The 19,293-nt window shown below is 40.6% G+C and overlaps 1 protein-coding gene across 1 annotated transcript in view; it reads right to left on the bottom strand.

The window, feature by feature from the left end:
• Positions 1-19,293, bottom strand: part of LGR4 (leucine rich repeat containing G protein-coupled receptor 4) — a gene marked incomplete at its 5' end in the record, with an annotated part of 35,078 nt that overhangs the window by 12,062 nt on the left and 3,723 nt on the right. Inside the window, 5 exons of the mRNA XM_027901751.1 lie at positions 586-654; positions 2,110-2,181; positions 2,682-2,897; positions 8,899-8,970; positions 10,508-10,579. Of these exons, the coding sequence (XP_027757552.1) occupies positions 586-654; positions 2,110-2,181; positions 2,682-2,897; positions 8,899-8,970; positions 10,508-10,579 (501 nt within the window). The remainder of the gene's footprint in view (positions 1-585; positions 655-2,109; positions 2,182-2,681; positions 2,898-8,898; positions 8,971-10,507; positions 10,580-19,293) is intronic.

Genomic DNA, 19,293 nt, shown 5'->3' with positions numbered 1-19,293 from the left:
TCAACATTTAAAAATACGCTGCCAGCAGATTCAACCAAGAGTCATTTTCTTCACATCTACTCAATTCCCAATCCTGCCAAAACCAAGATTGCAGTGAAATAGGAATGAGTTAAACTGTAGGGATAACTTTAAAGGTGTGATTTCTGCCCACTGCACATCAGCTAAACTGAAAATATTTCAGTAGAGAGAAATTATTCTGTCCCAAACCTGACGCTGTACTTTCACTTTCCTTCCTCCTCTGTTAAGGAGGGGACAAGGAAAACGTGTGTGATCAATGAATACTTAACTCTGCTACTGGAGGCCAAAAGCAGCTCGTGATTAAGATCTATGCTAATGGTTCTCCTGAATAAATTGCCTGCTTATGTAACTCCAAAATAATTTTCAACACATTCCCTCTCCAGATGATGATTATGTTTTCCTTTAATTATAGCTTCACTTAGCATAACTTTTAAACTGATTTAGGCTGCTGCATAATGAGACAAACACTCTTAAATCCAAGAATTTCTTTTCTTTCCTTTTTTTTTTTTTTTAATTTATGGAAAGGAGAAAGAAAACCAGTAAAAAGGGAGAATAAGTAATACTCACAACTCCTTTAGACTTGGGAGTGCTTTTATGGCTTCAGGGAACTCTACCATGTTATTATAATTTAAATCCCTAGAAGAAACCAAGCAAGAACATAAAAAAATTTCAATAGTAGCCATGAATTATCAAAAACAGTTTTTGTTTAAGACAGCCCAATGAAAGTAAAAAGTTCTCAGCACACCTTTAACTAGACCATAGAATAACTTCAACTTAGATTTAGTCTTCTGATGTTTTACATGTTTTATAACCAGCTAATAACTTAGGTGAGATATTTAATATTATCCAGAGGATTATTCATATTAAGCCAAATATTATTTCCTTACGGCAAAGCTCAGTATTTTTCAGTAGCTCACAGATTTTTCTTCAACAGAATTTACATGGAAATGAACTATGATTTCAAAGATTATTAAAAAAAACAAAAACCAAAAAGCTCTAGTAGAAATGATTACTCTTTATTAGCTTACTAAAAAACACTTTTCGCCCAGGTTTTATAAAACAAACAGTAAATAAGCCATTAGGTAAGAGCAGACCTCACAGCAAAAGCAATTACAAATAAAACAAATTAGAAGCAGAGAGAAATCTCATGAGACTGAATCAATCCACATCAGTGACAGGGATCTGTGGAATCCTCAGCTAACGTGTCACTGTTCCAGCAGTAATGTCAGGACCTGCCACAGTCTTTTTTTCTGCAAAAGGGATTCCTTTATAAGCAGCAAACCCCATTTTCAGTCTTACATCAGCTGTGCATATTTACACAATCTCATTACTTAACTGGGGTTCTGAGAGAACGACAAGGTGGGTTAAGCAGCATTTCTGGGCTCATCCAAATTCCTCCTGTTAACAGAGGCTGGCACTGCCCTCGCCCTCCTTCATTAGTTCTGTTTATTTAACGTTCTCCTAAGCGTAACAGAACGCACTGCTGAGGGAGACATCGCTTATTAGACATTCACTGAGTGAGCTGAAGGGAAATGGGGAATGTGACCCAAGCAGCTGAAAGCCATTCCTTGCCCACGAGGCACCCTGGAGGCTGAGGAGGAGGAGGAGGAGCAGTGGAGAAACAGCTCATTGGGGCCCCCTCGGAAACCTCCCGCTGTCACACAACAGTTCTGGCAACGTGTCTTAAATATGTTTAATCCCGCAGCAAACCTGAGAAACAAATATTTGTCCCTTATCACCCCTGGGGCCACTCAAACACTTGGGATACATCCACCTGGCTCAGTGGAGTGCTATGCAAAGATACACCAGCCAGATCAGGGCTGAGAGCATTTAGAGCCACATCCTCCAGCGTGACATTTCACCCAGGCCAATATTTACCTGCTTCTCAACACAGGTAATGAGCTTTGGTGGAGCACTGCACTGATACCAGCCCTCAGTTCCAAAACCTGAGCTGGACCTAAGTGTGTTAGAGGCACGTGTTGCACAGTGCCTGATTTGCAAAACCTTCATCGTACCAGGATCGCAACCTTGATTAAAGCTGAGAATGAGACAAACACTGAACGAGAAATTATTTTAAGAAATTATACTTACAAGGTTTCCAGGTTGTCTAATCCATCAAAACAGTGCTTTCCTATTGTTTTTATTTTATTATTATGAAGATGTCTGAAAAGCAAAACCAAAACAAAGGGAATTATTTCCTATAAGTTAACGTATTAGCAGGTATTTCTATGAACTCAAGAGGGTTAAATGGTTTAGAAAAAAATATTGCATGGGGTAGATGTTGTAAAAGGATGTCTTTCATTTCCAGACAGAAATATATCATCCTCTTATGGGAACAGAATAGATTGCCTGCAGTCAAGCTATTTTAATTCTTTATTCACTATCCAGAAGTGTGATAAAAATATGATTTAAACATATATATCAAGCTAGGTTTACTATTTCTTGGAGATTTTTCAAGACTACACAGAAACAGGGCTCAGATAAAACAATTTTTTTCTTCTTTTAGTATCTCTGAAAGCTTTCTCTTGAAATATTCACTCCTATAATGAGATATCAGGAATATATAAATCAATTTCACCGCCCATAGCCCATCTGACTTTCTGTTTAATCCAAACTGTAACCGAGGAGGAAAGCAAAGCGACCCACGAAACACAAACACTCACAGGACAACAAGGCTGGAAAGGTTTGTAAACGCATAGTCAGGAACGTGTGTTATCTTGTTGAGAGCCAGCGTTAACGCCTGCAGGGAGGGCAGATTGCTGAGCGGGTAGATGGGAACTTCTGTCAGGCTGTTGTCGTCCAGCCAGAGGTGACGCAGCTGCACCAGGCCCTCAAAGCTGTCCTCTGGGATGGCAGTGATGTGGTTGGCATCCAAACGCCTGCATGGAAACAGAAAGAGTCCCTGCGGCAAAAACTCACAGACCACAGGTCAGCAGAAGTATCAGAACCATCACTCTCTCCCCCGCCCCCCCAAGCTCATGTAAGTTTTACTGAGATCACCTGGAGGTTATTCTATACCCCCTGATGCCATTGCTGGGGCCAGGGGAAGGAGGGGGCCCTGCCAGGTCCACACAGTGGTGCAGGGGAGCAGCTGGGTATTGCTGTTTCTGTGGGAAACATTCTGGTACCCTCTGTCATTAATGTTGTTGTTGATCTCGACCTGTTCTCTTTACCTTCTGTGCCTCTCCAGCCCGTGGCAGGGGAAGGGAGCAGGGGGAGGAGCGAGTGAGCAAGGTGTGGTTTCAGTGGGAGCACTGTCCTGGAGAATACCATTCCTGGACCACAACAGCAACACACAGGGAAGGTGATTTATCTATCTTTCATAGAGAAAAATCCAACCATGTGTAACTGCTACACTTACCAGCTTACCTATGCCATGGGGTTTCACCTCTGCAGCACCACTGGCAACCAGGGCAGGCAAAGGACACAGGCAGAGAACAATTCAGATTTGTCTGTTCTAAGCCAGGTAAAATCACCCTGCTAAAAGCCTGAGCTTGGATTTAGGCATATGGAAGCCCCAGGAAAGAGAAGAAGAAAGGGATGAGCCAGGAAGAAGAAAAACTTTTATAAAGCAGCGATAGCCCATGAGATTATAAAAATGGACTGCAATGGAGCAACTCTTGACTGTCCTCTGACCTAGAGGCTGCCTTCCCTAGGCCAGCACACAGCCTAGCACTTGGCTGCACACACAGTGACTTCACTGCAAACACAGAAGAACACACCTTGCATGACTGTTCTGAAATGACTGCTGTACCAGCCATGGCAGAGAGCTGCAGTCTGGAAAGACAGAGCAGATCCACCCTCCTCCACTAGCATTGGTGCTTATTACGATATAAATCAGCACAGGTTTGGAGTTACATTAATCATTCGCCGTATTTCCAAAGCCATGATCAGACATGCTCTTGAAAGCCTGGCTGGTGCCTCCAGCCATTCATCCCATCCCTCTCTGGGCAGGCAGTCACTGGACCAAGTGACTGTGCTGTGCTTGTCCCCAGGCACAGCCACAGCACCGACAGTGGTTCTGGATCCCAGCACTTAAAGGACAGAATGCAGAATTCAAAGGGAGAAGGTGAGCAGGATAAAGAATTAATGCAGAAGACAAGCTTGATCTTGAATCTATTTCCTTGAAACAGTTTGCTGTGATGTACTTGGTTTACATATTTCAAGTTATTAGGGGCAAAAGTAGCAGCTGAATTTCCATTTAATAAAAAGTAAAAAAATACATCAAATTAAGCAGCAAATACACTAATACAAGTGGGAACTTACAAAACTGTCTGCAGCCAAAGCTCTGTCTTAACATGAGTGAGGTGCCATTAGCTCTAAAACTGTACATCAAAGAACTAATTCCTCTGGTTCTTATACTGGCATCCCCTTATCACTTGCCCCATGGTCTGACAGGTGTGTATGATATTCTGTTTGAATGTTCTTAGGCTGCACTGACACTAGATCATTGCAGAGAAATTAAAGTCTGATGATAATAAAGGAAAGAAAAAAAAAAAAAAAGAGGGGGGGAAGAGGAAAAAGGCCTGCAGCTCTGCTTCAGGAAAAAAAAAAAAGGCAACTAGAAATTACCTGTCATTCTTCTCCCCTAAATTCATACAGCTCCCTGAAGATCAAAAGAATTATTTCCCAGTGGAATAAACACATCCTAGTCTTCTAATTTCTCCCTGTCCTGCACCCCCCCTCAATTGTGTGGGGTTTTTTTGTGTTCCTTCATGTCCCTTAGTGTAAGCTTAATGTGCTATTTTTCTTTTCCAAACACTCAAAACTTACCCACACGATGCTGAGTGCACAAAACACAGCTGAAGCGCTTCTATTTAGTGTGAAATGCACATAATGAAGCACTTTGTGAAAGCTGTCAAATATTTTGGATTTGCTTTTCAGTTGTTTCACTAATTATTAACAATTAAGGACCACACCTTTTCTTTAAGGTGAATAAGGGAATATTCCCTAGCAACGATAACTAACAAAGTACAAGTAATATTCTTTGCTTGGGCTGAACTTTGTACAGACTGTGTTTTTCCATTGCAGTGTTCAAGATAAGACTGTTCTTTAAATCAGAGCTTGCAGCATGTACTTAGTTCCTTAATCTTTCAAAAGCTATTCCAGCTTCCCTATAGGCACCGGCTTGTGAGAGACCTTGACATTTTAGTCTGTAAATTCAGAGTTCACTTGGGGAGCTGTCATCTTCACTTCCATCACCTTTCAGGTTCCCTCCTCACACAAACACCAACTCCACAAGAAGAAAAGAGCAGAAGAATGATGGAAACCTACACACCCCTTACATCAGTATTTGATACATCGTTAAAACAAGGACATCACAACCGAAAGGTCTTCAAACAATTATCTCTGCTTTAAGGAAACCAGGACTAATATGAACTCCTGCCTCAATTCAAATGAGTAAGAGTTCCAAGTCTAACACACACACACATGTAAATGAAATTTTACACACACACACACACACACATGCACTGCTTCACTGACTGGGAAATTTTAACAGCCTTGGACTAAAAGCAGGAGTTTACTGCTGATGTTGATAAAAGACAAATCACTCCCGTCTCCTGTGCTGAGCCACTTCTGCCCAGTGGTGATTATTAAAGAACTCTAAAGTGCTCCTTCAAAAACCACAAAGAAATCACTCAAAGTGGAGTAGATTTTTAAGTTTTGGAGTCGAGTGCTGATAAGCCTGGTACCTGGGAAGTCCTGCTACAATGGGAGGTAATAACCCCCCATGTTAACAGGGGCACTTCAAAACACTCAGAGCTTGCTCACTGCATCAAGTGATGGCGGCTCTCTGTGCATTAGGTGCTGAGAACATCAATACAAGGATTTGCTTTATTCAAAGACAAATTTACAGCAGCTCTCAGAGTCTAAGGATCCCTGCCAAAGCCACCTCAATCACCGGTACTGATGTGCCAGCACATCTGTTTTTTCCACCTAAGTTTAAGGTGGTACCAGTCAGAGATCACGAGGTTTGCTGCGAATTACCCACGGAGGATTCAGCTGATCTTTGCCTGCCTGCTGTTTTAATTTCCACCCTCTCAATTAATTTTCCGACCATTCGATTTCTAAATAATTCCCCGCTTTTATTTAAACATCAGCAATTCCTTAAGCAGGTCCAGACAGTTAAAAAAACAATAAGCTACAAAAATCCCAGAAATTCCTGAAGCTCACCAGAAACACCCATACCTCAGTTTCAAGCAAACCATAACAGCTTCTAAAGGTGAACATGGCATAGAAAAATAAAACTCCTGTCATTCAGCAACTACCTGAAGTGTATGAAGCAGTATATTTAAACTGATTTTTCAGCACAATCAAACATGTTCAGGAGAGCTCTTATACGTACTTTAAACATCCAAAGGAAAACAAAAACATCCAGCAAATTTAAGTTTGTATTGGTTTTGCAGAATGTTTCTAGATTTGTGTTTGGTTGTTTTTTGTCGTTGTTGTTGTTTTTTTAATAAAAAGGTGGGGTTTCTTTGTGGGGTTTTTTTGTGTTTTTTTTTTGTTTGGGTTTTGTTTTGTTTTTTTTAATTCAAGAGAAATACAGTTTCCCTTTCTGAAGCATCTTTGTTTAAATAGCACAGTTCCACTATTTGTCACACGCCGTGGACTGAACCAGAATATTCTGTGTTAGGACTAAAAATTCCACTCAGTAAAACTCTTTGATTTCGCTACATTTAACCTCCACTAAAAAAAGAACTCTATTCTAATTCTCTTTTGGAGGCCAGAGCTGAGAAAATATCCAGTGCAAACAGAAAACAAAGAGCTGTCATTTATTATTCTGAACCAGGCTGGCTGCTTCACCAGCTCTAATATAAACATTAGAGATCATGAAATGAAGGTCCCATAATCATATCCCTTCTTTCCACCAGGTATGTTCACTGACCTTGTTCATACACACAGTATGGCAACTGTCTTCCTATGGAGCTAAATATGAGCACATTAAGGGAGAAAACAGAGTTCTAAAGGAGTTTCAAATCAAATTATTATCAATGCTCTATATAATGAGCAAGCAATTGGTGTCTTCATCAAGAAAAAAAAAAAATCCCCCAAACCCTACTTCAGAGTAAAATGGAAAACTGCCAAAAAGAGAGTCAGTTCGATAATGTTTAAACTTGCAGGTTTGGGATGGTGATTATTTATTAAAAGGGTAGAGGCAGGTTTCCTAAAATATATTCTGCAATTTGTTTTAAAAGGTGGTCACAAAATTTGGGAGTTTTGGATCCACACAAAGTCCTGAGAGGGGAATAAATAATAATAATTAAAAAAAAAGCAGCATGCTGACATTTATGTTTCCACGCTCAGGCACAAAATTCAGAAGACCAGTCCTACATTCCTCTGCCAGAAGATGCTACCTGCATCACTAGGGGATATGCATAATTACTGTAATTACACATGAGTAATGCGTAAAATTAAAAAAAAAAAAGCAAGTTTTTCTGGAATTTGTTAAAATCACAGAAATTCATTCTGTTGAACTAAACATTGCACAGGAAAAATGCTTTACACATTTCTTACTACACTTGTAAAAAAATATATATGATTACCTAATTTATACATTATTTTCCCCCTAATTTTGCCCATTCCCTTTTGCACATAAAATTCTCATCAAACCAACAAATGGAGATTTACTATTTTAGCCTTTAATTAGAGAACAAACATTACTGTAAATCAGTAGAGGAAAAAAAAGAATGTTCACTGAAAATGAAATGGATGATTTGTAGACAAACACATTTACTAAAGCAGTTCCTCTTTTTGGCATCACAAAAATGCTGGAAGCAAGGAAGGAGTTTTTGGGTTTGGTTCCTTTTTTTTTTTTTTTTTTTAATAATTACTAAAGGGTTACTCACATCATGCAGTTTGAAGGATTTTTATTATAATGCACAATATTTGCACCGAGACCAAGTTACTGCTTCTTCTACACACGTGCTAAAACAAGAGGGTAATGTGGACATTAAATTTGCTGCTTACTGTGCTTTTTTTCAGGTGGAAAAGGCAGGAATATCCAAGCAGCCACGAGAAGGCAGTGGCCAAGATTCAAGCTTAGCGAGAGCAGAAAGCACCTTTGCAAAAGTTGTGCAATAGTCTGCAAAGCTATTTTTCAAGACTAGTTCCCCCCCCGACCCCCCCAAGAAATCCATAATCTGATGCAACACCAAAAGAAACAAGATCTTAGGTCAGAAACCTGAATTTTGGCACAGGGGGAAGAGATAATCTACGCTCTCTCTCTGTGGGTAGGCAGAAACGGGGAAAAATTTTGAGGCCCTTCCCACCTCCGCCCCCTCATCACAGTGATAAGCATCTACCACCTAGAGAGCTGTAACTAACTATTAAGGTCTGATTAAAATGCTTTATAAAACATAATAAGCCATGAGATAGTATAAACATGTATGAAATACCTTATGAGCAACTGGCAATAATGGCCCAGGTATTCATAACTGTCTGTGAGATTTCGACACCTTCCCGTAAAACCAATACCGTGCTGTGTCTCAAGCAATCCTCCTTCCCAGAAACCCCCTTCCCTCCTCTGGATACAAAAGACTTGGGCATCAGTCATTTCAGAATTGCTTAAACACCTCAGGACACGCAGGGAGGGTGATGGTTTAACCGCAGCATTTACGCAGCAGTCTTGCACCGGCGTTCGCGTTTCGAAAGGGTTGGCATTTGGGTCGCCCCAACCAAAGGTGACAAATAAAATTCCTTGTGAATCTTACTTGTGAAACCTTGCTCTGGTTTACTATCAGAAACTCCAGGTACATCATTAAACATAGGTGATTACACTTCAGAGCTCTACGGAACGAAGCTAAGGCGTACAAAGAGGGACTGGGAGAGGAGCTTGGGAGAACGATCCAAACACAAAAGCAAAGTAAGAAAACTTACAAGGACTGCAAACCGCTTAATCCTCTGATGGCCTCGTTGGGTACAGTCTTCAGCTGGTTGTTCTGTAGGGTTCTGCAAAAATCCACTGTGTTAATAAACTAGAATTGGACAACCATCTCTATCAGCAGTAGAAGTGACAGAAAAGCCCACGGTCCTGTTATTGTTTCACAGATTTCCAGTGTACATAAAAGCATGTCGAATTATCAAGACCAGATACCCAAAGGCAACAATGAAACAAGAAAATGGTCTGTTTCAGTTTTATTTTCAACCCATTAATCTCATTAATTAACAGTATTAATTAGCAGAGAACAAGCCTCTGACATAATAGGCTGAAATTCCCTTGGGAACTCTCTGGAGTTGGACAACTTAACACCAGTTCAAATTTGCTACAATAGATGGTATTTCGGTGATTTCTTGTGGAATCATCCCATACATGCTACAGAACACACAAACCTCTGCGTTTTCCTGAAGTCACATCAGTACACAGTACATTAACAATCTGATTTACAAAGTGTGTTCACAACAAAGCACCTTTGGGCCAAGCTGAATTAAGCTGAATTAAGCTCTACTATTGTGGTTTTTTTAACAATTCTCTTATGGGACAGTGAAATCTTTTAAAAAGAGAATGTAAATAACAGACATCTCACATCTTAATAAATCTTATTAGGTTTTGGTGCATACTGGTGTAAAATGTAAGTTGTTAATTAAGATCCACGTCCCAAATTTTTCAAGAATTGCTAGAATTTCAGGCACCTCCAGTGCTGGGTATCACAGTGGATGTATCCCCAAGAGCTTTGACACTCTGCACTCATCTTACAAAATATCATATGAAGCAGTATTGCAGATGGGCAGTTCCCTAATCTGTACCCTGTTTATAGTCTGTGTGTTTATGCTTTCTTTCCTCTACAACCTGAGAGTCCCACTATTTTTAAAAATGTCTGTTTAATGAACTACCTATTACCCTGCTAGCATTTGAAAATATTTACGCCATCAGAAATGCTACAATTTATAAATAAAGGCTTCTAAAACCCCAAACAACAGAAAGCTCTTTTTATCCTTAGCTATGGGCAAAAAAAAAAAGTTGACACGAAAATTCTTCTCTCAGAAAGAAAAATAAACACTTTTTTTTAATTAGTAACCCATTTTCACCTAAAAAAGCCTCAAACTGTAGAAATTATTTCTATCACCAGTAGAGAATAAGTCAAAGGTCAAACAATGCATTAAAAGCTCTAAGCACTAGTACTATCTGACAATGTCAGGGCACCTGACAGATTAATCTGAAGGGGTAGGAAACAACAAAAAGCTTTACATATCCTTTTTTAAGATTTTTCCTCCAATTCTTCTGCTACGAGATATACTTCAGTAGCAAGTAAGTGTTCTAATTAAATGCAATAATTACAGTTTAGTCAAGCTCACCATGGCTCACCTAAACCACTTACAGCAGGCTTTGTTAAAAAATTATTAAAAAAAAAAAAAAAAAAGTAGGAGGACTACAATTTGGAGGGGGGGGACAAAAAAAATTTCCTCCAGCCTACCAGCGAACAGTCTGGCTGCTCTGCACTAAGAAAGCATACAGCTAGCTATGAAGCTCTAAAACCCAATTACTTACAGAACTTTGAGTTCTTTCAAACCAGACAAGGCCTTCGGATGGATAAAAGAAAGGTCATTGCCAGCCAGTCGCCTGGAAAAAAATTGCAATAATAATTTCAGTCACAAAATACAGTACTTCTACAACTATTTAACAAGGAAAAGCACTGATACATCAAACCTTGCAGCTATGATACATTTTGCATTCAATCACGCTGCATTCACAATCTTCTTTTTAACACTTATTTTTGTCCTTGCACGTTTTTGACAAGGAGAATGTGTTACTCAGCCTCATGGATATTCTTCTGCAGATGTGCAAGAAAAACCACACCTCAGAATGATAAAGAATCCTCTAGGCTTGAAAAGTGCATTTACCAACGTGATCCTCCAAAGCTTTCAGCGTTGCTCTGCTAAAACACAAGCTCTGGTCCCCCCCTACGTGTTTTTAATCTACGCAGCAGTTTCTGAAGAAAGCATGAAGTTAGGTAAAAATAGCTAGATGCTGCAGCAAAGCAGGAAGAGTCCTTATGACAATCCCAAATGTGAAAACAACATTCACAAGCAGATTGGAAATTCACAGTGCTGACAGTTGAGATGTGACCAAGATATCACCTTGGTAATATTTCAATTTTTTTTGGTCAGTTGTCTGGAGGAACTTTTCAGGAAAGGAAACTGCTCTGGGGGGAGGGAGAAAGGGACCAGCATTCTCATCTGTGCTCGCTGTCTCTCAAGATACAGCTGGTTTCAAACTTGGACTGCTAGACACTAGCACAGAGTAAATTGTGAAAACCACTGCGATATTAAAAGCAATAAATACAGGAGATGCTGCAGAACACAAAGCAGGAAAGCAGAAACAGCAGCCAAAACAGCTGCTTCCAAACAACCCATTCCTCCTTCCCCCACTCTCTTTTTTTTCCCTTCAACCTTTTTACCTCTCCCCTGACCAGCAGGCCCTGTGTGGTCCAGCCTTTGTTGAGCTGCTAATAGTTGTATTTTATGAAGGGTAAAGACAATAATGCAAAACACCTGGTAACCCAGAACTGCCAAAAGATGCTATAATTTCAGCCCAAGTATTTGCTCTCAGACTGGGTTTCATATCCCAGACTAAGCAAAAGCAGCGTTGGACAAGGTTGTGCAATGAAATCACCCGTGGAAATACCACGCACGGTCCAATAAGTGTTAATAATTAAAAAGCAATCAATGTGCTTTAACAAAGGTTACAGAATATCAAAACCCGCCTCTGCTGTTGCAGGGCGCTGCAAGCGAGCCAGAACACTGAGGGGAAAATATCATTTCAAAGAGGCAAATGAAGGAAATAATGAGAGCAACACTTAAAGCATCAGCTTGCCAGAACATAGCAACGTTATTACATTTTTATCTTAGTCTCTTAACTACATAAAAGAGATTACCCAAAGCATTTAATGCCTACATAAATCTTCTTGCAACAGAATTAATTACTTCATAAAATGCTGCCTGATAGAGAGGGTGCTAGCTATGTTTATCAAATCCGTTTCTTAATGGTAGATGATGGGTTTATTTATAAATCAAGGGAGAAGAGGATGGTTTCTCACGTGCAGGAAGGTGACAGCAGCAGATACTACTTGTTTTTAGAAAACTGTGTTACTCTGGCTTGTTAAGGTAGATCTTAGTATTTAGTCCTGGTATTTTCATATCCCACCCCCCCCGACTGCCATAGCTATGGCTCTGACATCATTACAAGCATGCCTAAAAAAAAGCCCACACGTACTGACTGCTGAGAAGTTTGTCTGCATGGCTTGTGTATAACCAAACAGCTCTGAAACCAGAAGAAAAATTAAAAATAATAAAAAAAATCTATGTATACATATTTTTTAAATTTCCAGCCTGCAAACGACCTCAGAATTTCAGAGCTGGGATGTGATTTTTCAAATACTTTGAATTTTTAACATTAATGAAAGATTCCAGGTGGCATTCTCCTAAAATTCATTTTGCTGTCAGTAGCTGTCCAAATCAACTTTATTAACTTTATCTTGGGTGACGGCGAGGGAGGTTTGCAATATTTCACGACTTTCTTTTAAACGATTTCCCACTAAGACCACCGTAAACAGAAACAGTGATGCAACATGCTGGGTCTAGAGCAGAGAGCCAGTGATCTGCAAAACACATTTATTTTAAAATGTACTTTTAAAACGTATTTTAAACCAAGCAAAATTTAACCGAGGCTGTAACTCCTCGTTATTTTGCACGCAAACAGAACTAGCCGATGCTGATTACACATTACACAATTCAAGGAGTGGCAGCCCTGGTGAATGTGTGTCAGGCAGCCCTGGCTGCAGCCCGGCCAAGGTTCGCCACTAATCCGGTGGGTGTGTGGCTTCTCAGGCATCTGCTCTAACTTCTCCCTCTGCCAGAGAGGCTGGGGATTATTAAAAAAAAAAAAAACACTAAACTAAACCAAACACAGTGGAATAACCTCCCCCAACCCCACTGAGTGTCAGGAACAACCACCTAGGAAGCACTGGAAACAAAATAGAGCTGAGCCAGAGCAAGGCTTGCGTGACTTCAGATAGCCAGACTTCTCCTACCTCAAGGCAACTCCTGTTTATTCAGCCTTTTTGCAACCAACCAACAGAAAAAAAAAAAATAAAAACCCAACCCTTGCAATCCATTACATTTCCGTTTCTCCTCCATATCTGGCAGCTTTCCAGGAAGTGTGCAAAGGTTCAACTAATCAGTTTGCCAGATATACATTTATCATTCACATCCTGGCCTTGGGGAGCTGCTCGTGAGGAGGGTTCCATCTGCAGCTCTCAAGCAGGCAGAGACCAACGTCTCACACTGCTGCTCTCAACATGCTCCTCTCTGCAGCAACACGCAGCAACTGGGAAGATGGAAAGGTTCCTCTTTACATAACCAGGTTCGTTTTAAGGAGAGAACTGAAAAATTAATAGCGTGCAGTATAGCGTGCATACAGCGCTTTAAATTGAGATGTCACTGAAATCACCCAGGCAGGTTTTCCACCTTCCCTCCTTTCAGCAAGTTTTCAAAATATTTATTATTAAGTATTTTAAAAGCACCTCTCTCACACGCACACAGACATAAACAAACACACACACAGAGTAAATTTGGAGTGGAAATGGGTAGAGACCTGGTCTGAAAGTCTATCCCTTGCTACTGAGCCAAGCAGAGACACAAAGGCAGAAAAGACTTAATTAAAAAAAAAAAAACAACAACTTTGTAAGGTATCCTAGCACGCTATAAGGCCACAAAAAATTTTATTTCCTGTCTGTAACTTTTCAAGGCATAGAGACACAGCACCAGGCATCATCCAAAGTGGGATGTAAATGTGTATCCCACCAACCAGGAGTTTTCCTGCCAGCTCAGTCCTGACTCCCCTTGTTTGGGGACTGCCAAGGACTGAGTTAAACCTTGGAGCTCTCTGCTGTCATGTATGACCACAGGAGGTACCTTTCTTTTAGGTGGGCAATCTTGCAATTGCTTAGCATTGAATTTTGTAGTCCTCTATTTTTACTTTAAAAAGTAAACATTGAATGTTTCAAAGGGACAAAATTTCTACGAATTGGGACCCACTCAAATTTACAGAATCAATTTCAGCATAGCAGGATAACAGAGGAAAAAAAATAGTTCTGCTAGCCTGTCATACAGTGGTGAGCAATACCCTCTAAGCATTATTTTAGGTGACACAGTAAACGACCTCCAGATATAGCGGACACCTTGTTGTTATTACAGACATCAGGATACAATCTGGCCAAGGACTAACCTTCCATGGTATCTCATTCCCAGAGGACACAGCAAGCTTAGCTTCTTGCACTGGAACTGCAGCTCAGACCGTTTTCCCTCTTTTGGGAAATTAAAACTTCTGCAATTATGAGCCTGGCAACCCGGCTGCACGTTAACCAAGCCAAGTTAATCACTGGTGTCACTCCAAAAATAAGGGAAGATGTCCCAGGGATACATTTTTTTTGTCTGCAACAATTAAAACCACTCTTATTATGACAGGATGCAAACACAAACTCGTTGGAAACCTTTCTGCTTGTCTTGCAACCCAGATGGCAGCAAACCTCAGGATATCTGAGCAAAGAGTTTCGCCTCCTTCTGTCCTTCTGAAGGTCTTGTGCTCACACAGAAAATGTTTTTGCTGTGGATCTTGGATTTTTTTTTTTTTTTGGTCATCTTGGTTGTATTCTGTGATCCTAATAACCTTATCTTCCTATCTTGTCTCTCATAACAATACAATGGCTGCTTTTTCCATGGATCAACTGTAACTTTACTTCCTCACTGAAAATTCCAATAGGGACACAGACTGCAATCCTGACAATTCATAATAAAAAAAAAAAACACCTGATTTATTATTTCTACATTAGCTGCTTTCTGGTAAGACCCAAAACTCCTATTTTAAGGTATAGTCAAGACTGAACCTTCCATATCCCTCACAGACCATCCATCACCGCCTCTCTGCCCACCCAACCTCTCCTTTTAGCTCTCCGACTTTTACCTACCTATTTTCATCCCACTGGAAAATATTCCACTGCTTCCCCTACTTGTATTTCGGCAATCTCTTCACTTTTTTTTGCTGTCTCACATCGAACTATTTTGCCATCCTCACATGCCTGTCCCTAACATCCACTTTTTCAGGGTTCTCTGCGCTTCCCACACTCAAAAATTTGAGTTTTCCTTCCAGCTCTCCCACAACAGAAGCAACCTTTGAAAATGCCTCACATGTAACACCTGCTGGGCAACATGGATTAAGCTTTCCCAAACCTAAGAAAAGAGCTTCAATTCCCACCCATTCCAGAACAGCAGTCATTTTGGAACGGAATTCTGTTTTCCTTAATGGATGATGCGTAGTTAGTTAACGTGCTACAACTTACTCATCAAGGTTTACAGCTCTACAGGAGAGGTTTTATCAGCTGCAGCCCGCTGCACTGCTGGGAAACCAATCCATAATCTACAGATGATTACTCCAAATTCCTCCACACCCACCTAACAAAACTAAATGGGGACTTTATTCTGCTGCTGCTGCTGCCAGAAAAATACATTTGTCTCCTTTTCTTGCAGTAGTTTCAGTATTATACAACCTCAGCCATTACTTACAAAATTCTTACACGTCATGATTGGAGAAAGACAACTGTGACTACAACCAGAACCGAAACGGCACCAACTCCATCCAGCAGTTCTTGTCCTGAACCTTCCTTTTCCAGCATTTACAGCTTTCTCAAAGTTATACTGAACTTTTTTAAGGTAGTTGCTGGTTTTCAAAATGCACCTCTGTTCTAAAAAGCTAAAATATCTAAATCTAAACCGACTGGTTAAAAAAAAAAAGTCTAAAGCTATCCATAATTCTATGGTTAAATTGTAGCAAGAGTCACCAGCATCTACCACAAGACAAAATAAGGTTCTGTGATATTGCTTTTCATGGACTATCAGAGTTGGGGTGGTTTTTTTTTGTTAACAGGAAAATAAATTCTTATGGATTATGAAGAAAACAATCATCCCCAACCACGCAAAATATGCTCTATCATTCCATTTTCGAGCATTTCAACTTTACAGGAGTGCTGGTTACTACTTCTGTGCCAGGATAAGATCTGCCAAGGCTAATTAGGCAAGAGCACCTCTGCACAAACAAACAAAAAAAAATACAAAAAATACAAATGCCCAAGAGAAAGGGAGGAAAGGAGGCAAAAGAATGACATCACCGTGTCTTTTTATGGTAACATACAGTGTCATACCATGTCATAGTATGCATTCAATTACTTTTTCAGAGGAGAAGGCATTTACTCTCCACACACAGGATTTGGGTTTGCCCCACACCCCAATTTCTGAAAGCTAAAGGAGGAGGACTGCGTGCCATGAGCACCGTTTGGGGAACTTCACCTGGAGAGACCCAGCCTGAGAACTTCTCAGGCTACTGCTCAGCCTCCAGAAGTTTCTTATCTGGTTTATACCTTCAGACAGCCCCAACCCGGCAGCTCAGGCAGCGTAATAATAAATTCAGGCTCGTAAGACTGGTCTGGAAGTGCAATAACACCACAAGTTCAGCCCCCAGGCCGTTCAGCTAAGCCAGCTCCTGTCTGTGTGCGGGAATGCAAACTGAACACAAGCACCAAAAAAAAGGACAGATGAAGTTTCATTGTCCTCTGAAAGTATTTGCAGCAGAATAACCAGTCTGAGGATCCTTATACACGACCATGCCGACTGTGGGAATTAATATGTAGGAAAGGAAACTGTAAAGAAACTTCCTCATCTTCTAAAAGCTATGGAATTTACTCAATCTACTAGCATCTGTCCTCACAAACAGGAGAAAATGTGCAACTGTAAAACAGAAAAAGAACCTTCTGAACTACGGAAATATTATTCTGGTATCAGCACGATTAAAACTCACCCAGAATCAAACTGATTTGGGACTCAGAGAGATAAGCAAACACTAATTAAACACAAGTTAGCCAGCGTGTTTTTAAACATCATTTAGCATCGCAGTGCAGACCAAACAAGTGATGTTTAAAAATATCTTAGCTGACTGTGGTTAATTCTACTTGGGAGTCTTTGCCTAAAGGTCTGTCTTGACTAGAATTTGAAAATGCAAGTTACAACATGCCAGTGCACTTTCTAAAGCTCCAGTGCACACAAGGCAGCGTGCATTTCTGATGTGTGCTGGCTGGTCAAGTTAAAGCTTAGGCTCTTAATCTGCAGCCACACGTGAAACCTACACCTTGCTTTTTTTTTTTTTTTTTTTTTTTCATTTAAACTTTACCTCTTGGAATTCAGGCTGGAGCAACTGAGGAGATCACATCTTACAGCTGCTCAAATATTTCAGAGCTGGTAGATGGATGAAGGGCACTCATCCAGGGCTTTCCAACACAACATCAGGCAGCTATTTTTGAAAGACCTGCAGAAGGTACCTACACGGATTGCCTCTATCACGAAGCAGCTGAAGAAAGCTCTCAGCCACTGCTTACACTCTAAATGGGCAGAGATGGGGGGTGGTGATGTCTCCAGTCTCACCAGCCTGTTTTACAGGATGTTTAACCACAGCCTTAGTTACCACATGTCAGCCAACACAAGGCAATCAGGACAGATTTCTCATGGAGATTCGTCCTTACCCTTTCTACTCAAAAGAAGTCCTCCATCTCCAGCTTCTCACTGCAAACCTTGGGACCACCCACGTTTTGAAAGAGAAGGGAACTGCACCATCTCATCGACACTCTGCCTTGAAAGGCCTGGCAATAAAAGACCGAGCACTGAAGGACGCAAAAAGGTCCTTCCATCAAATGTTCCACAGCCAGGTGAGGAAAGACACAGCATCCTGAACCAACAGCTCAGCCCTGGCATGGCTCCAAGACCTGTCTTATTCATAAAACCCAAGTCATAAAAAAGACATGACAATCCCCCTCCTTCCCCAAGGATTATGCAACTTGGTGCCGATGCAGAAATTAAAAGGAAGGGTACCATCTAAATTACACACTGAAATAGATTCTGCAAAAGCAAGCAGCTGGGCCATTTCAGCCAGGTGGTCATCTTCAGCTGCAGTCAAGGGGGAAAATAACTAGACGTTTCCCTTGCAGATACTTCCTGATTACAACCTTATGGCAAAACCCCACCTCATTTTCACCGCCAGGGCGCATTTTAATTAATCCTCATGTTCCTAAAATACACATTGTCAATTAAAAGCCACGATCAGGGACGCTGGCTGGGGGAGGGAAGGAGATATTTAAGCAAGGCCTCTTAAGTGTTGTAATCAGCATGGATACCATTTAATAGTCGAGCAAATACTCAGTTGCAATTCTCTTTCTTTTTTTTGCAAAAATTACAGTTGCATGTGTGGGGTCTCTCCCTCGCTGTTTATTCATCTCTCAGAAAGCAGATTGGCATCAGTGTTTCAGAAAAGAGAAAACTTTCATTGATCTAAGGCTTCCTTTTATTGCTTTATTTCCTGAACCCTTTTTCAGCCAGCCATTAAATAAAAACCATGACAAAATTTTGCCCTTGCCTGGTAGAAGAAAAACAAAAACCCAGTGTCTGAAGCTGGTGTCACAGAAGGGAGACTGTTTCACATCACATAGGAGCAAACACAACAGAAACAACAGACCTCGACAACAGATCTTACCTTATCATCTAAACCTGGACCATGAGTGCAGGGCAAGTAAAAATACATATTAAAGTGCTAAGAGTCGAAATCAAAACAAGGTTAAGATATGATTAAGTCAAAGGTGCTTTTGCTTTATTCAAGTGGTTCAGGTTTCTGAAGAAACTTCTGAAAACTGGAAAACTGGACAAGAAAAACAAAAAACATTTTGATTTGCCTTCCTCGATGAGAGAGTGCCTTTTTGTAAATGATCTGGCAGACCACTGACAAATACAGCGAATGGAAATCATACAGTTAAAATCCTTCAGACCACTTCAGACAACTAGAAGGGACTGACACCTTTTAAAAGGCCATCAAAACATAACACAGCCTGGAAAATGGTTTCTGCTTTCTAAAAACACCGCATTATCTGGCTATATTTTCCTCTTCTAGCTTTCTATAAATACTTCAAGGTGTGGTTAGAAAACCATGGCCAAGTTCTCCAAGGATTTTCAGCTTCCATATCATGTTCAGGGCTGCAGAATATTTACATTAGCGTTTTCGGGAGGATACACGTCAGTAACTGCTGAGGCAAAACCCTTGGTGGTCTGCTCCTCGCTGGCTCTGGCCGCTGCCATTTCAATAACCTGCAAATTACTTCCAGATGGGTATCAGTTACGCAGACACGGAGAATTTTTATAACATTTATAAATAGTGCTAGAATCCTACAGACACACGATAAGCGT

Source organism: Empidonax traillii, unplaced genomic scaffold (assembly GCF_003031625.1).
Source record: "Empidonax traillii isolate 1590-97213 ecotype Southwest subspecies unplaced genomic scaffold, ASM303162v1 scaffold810:size284574, whole genome shotgun sequence".
NCBI lineage: Eukaryota > Metazoa > Chordata > Aves > Passeriformes > Tyrannidae > Empidonax > Empidonax traillii.
The sequence above is the reverse complement of the archived record's forward strand: the minus strand, read 5'-3'. Positions and strand labels throughout refer to the sequence as shown.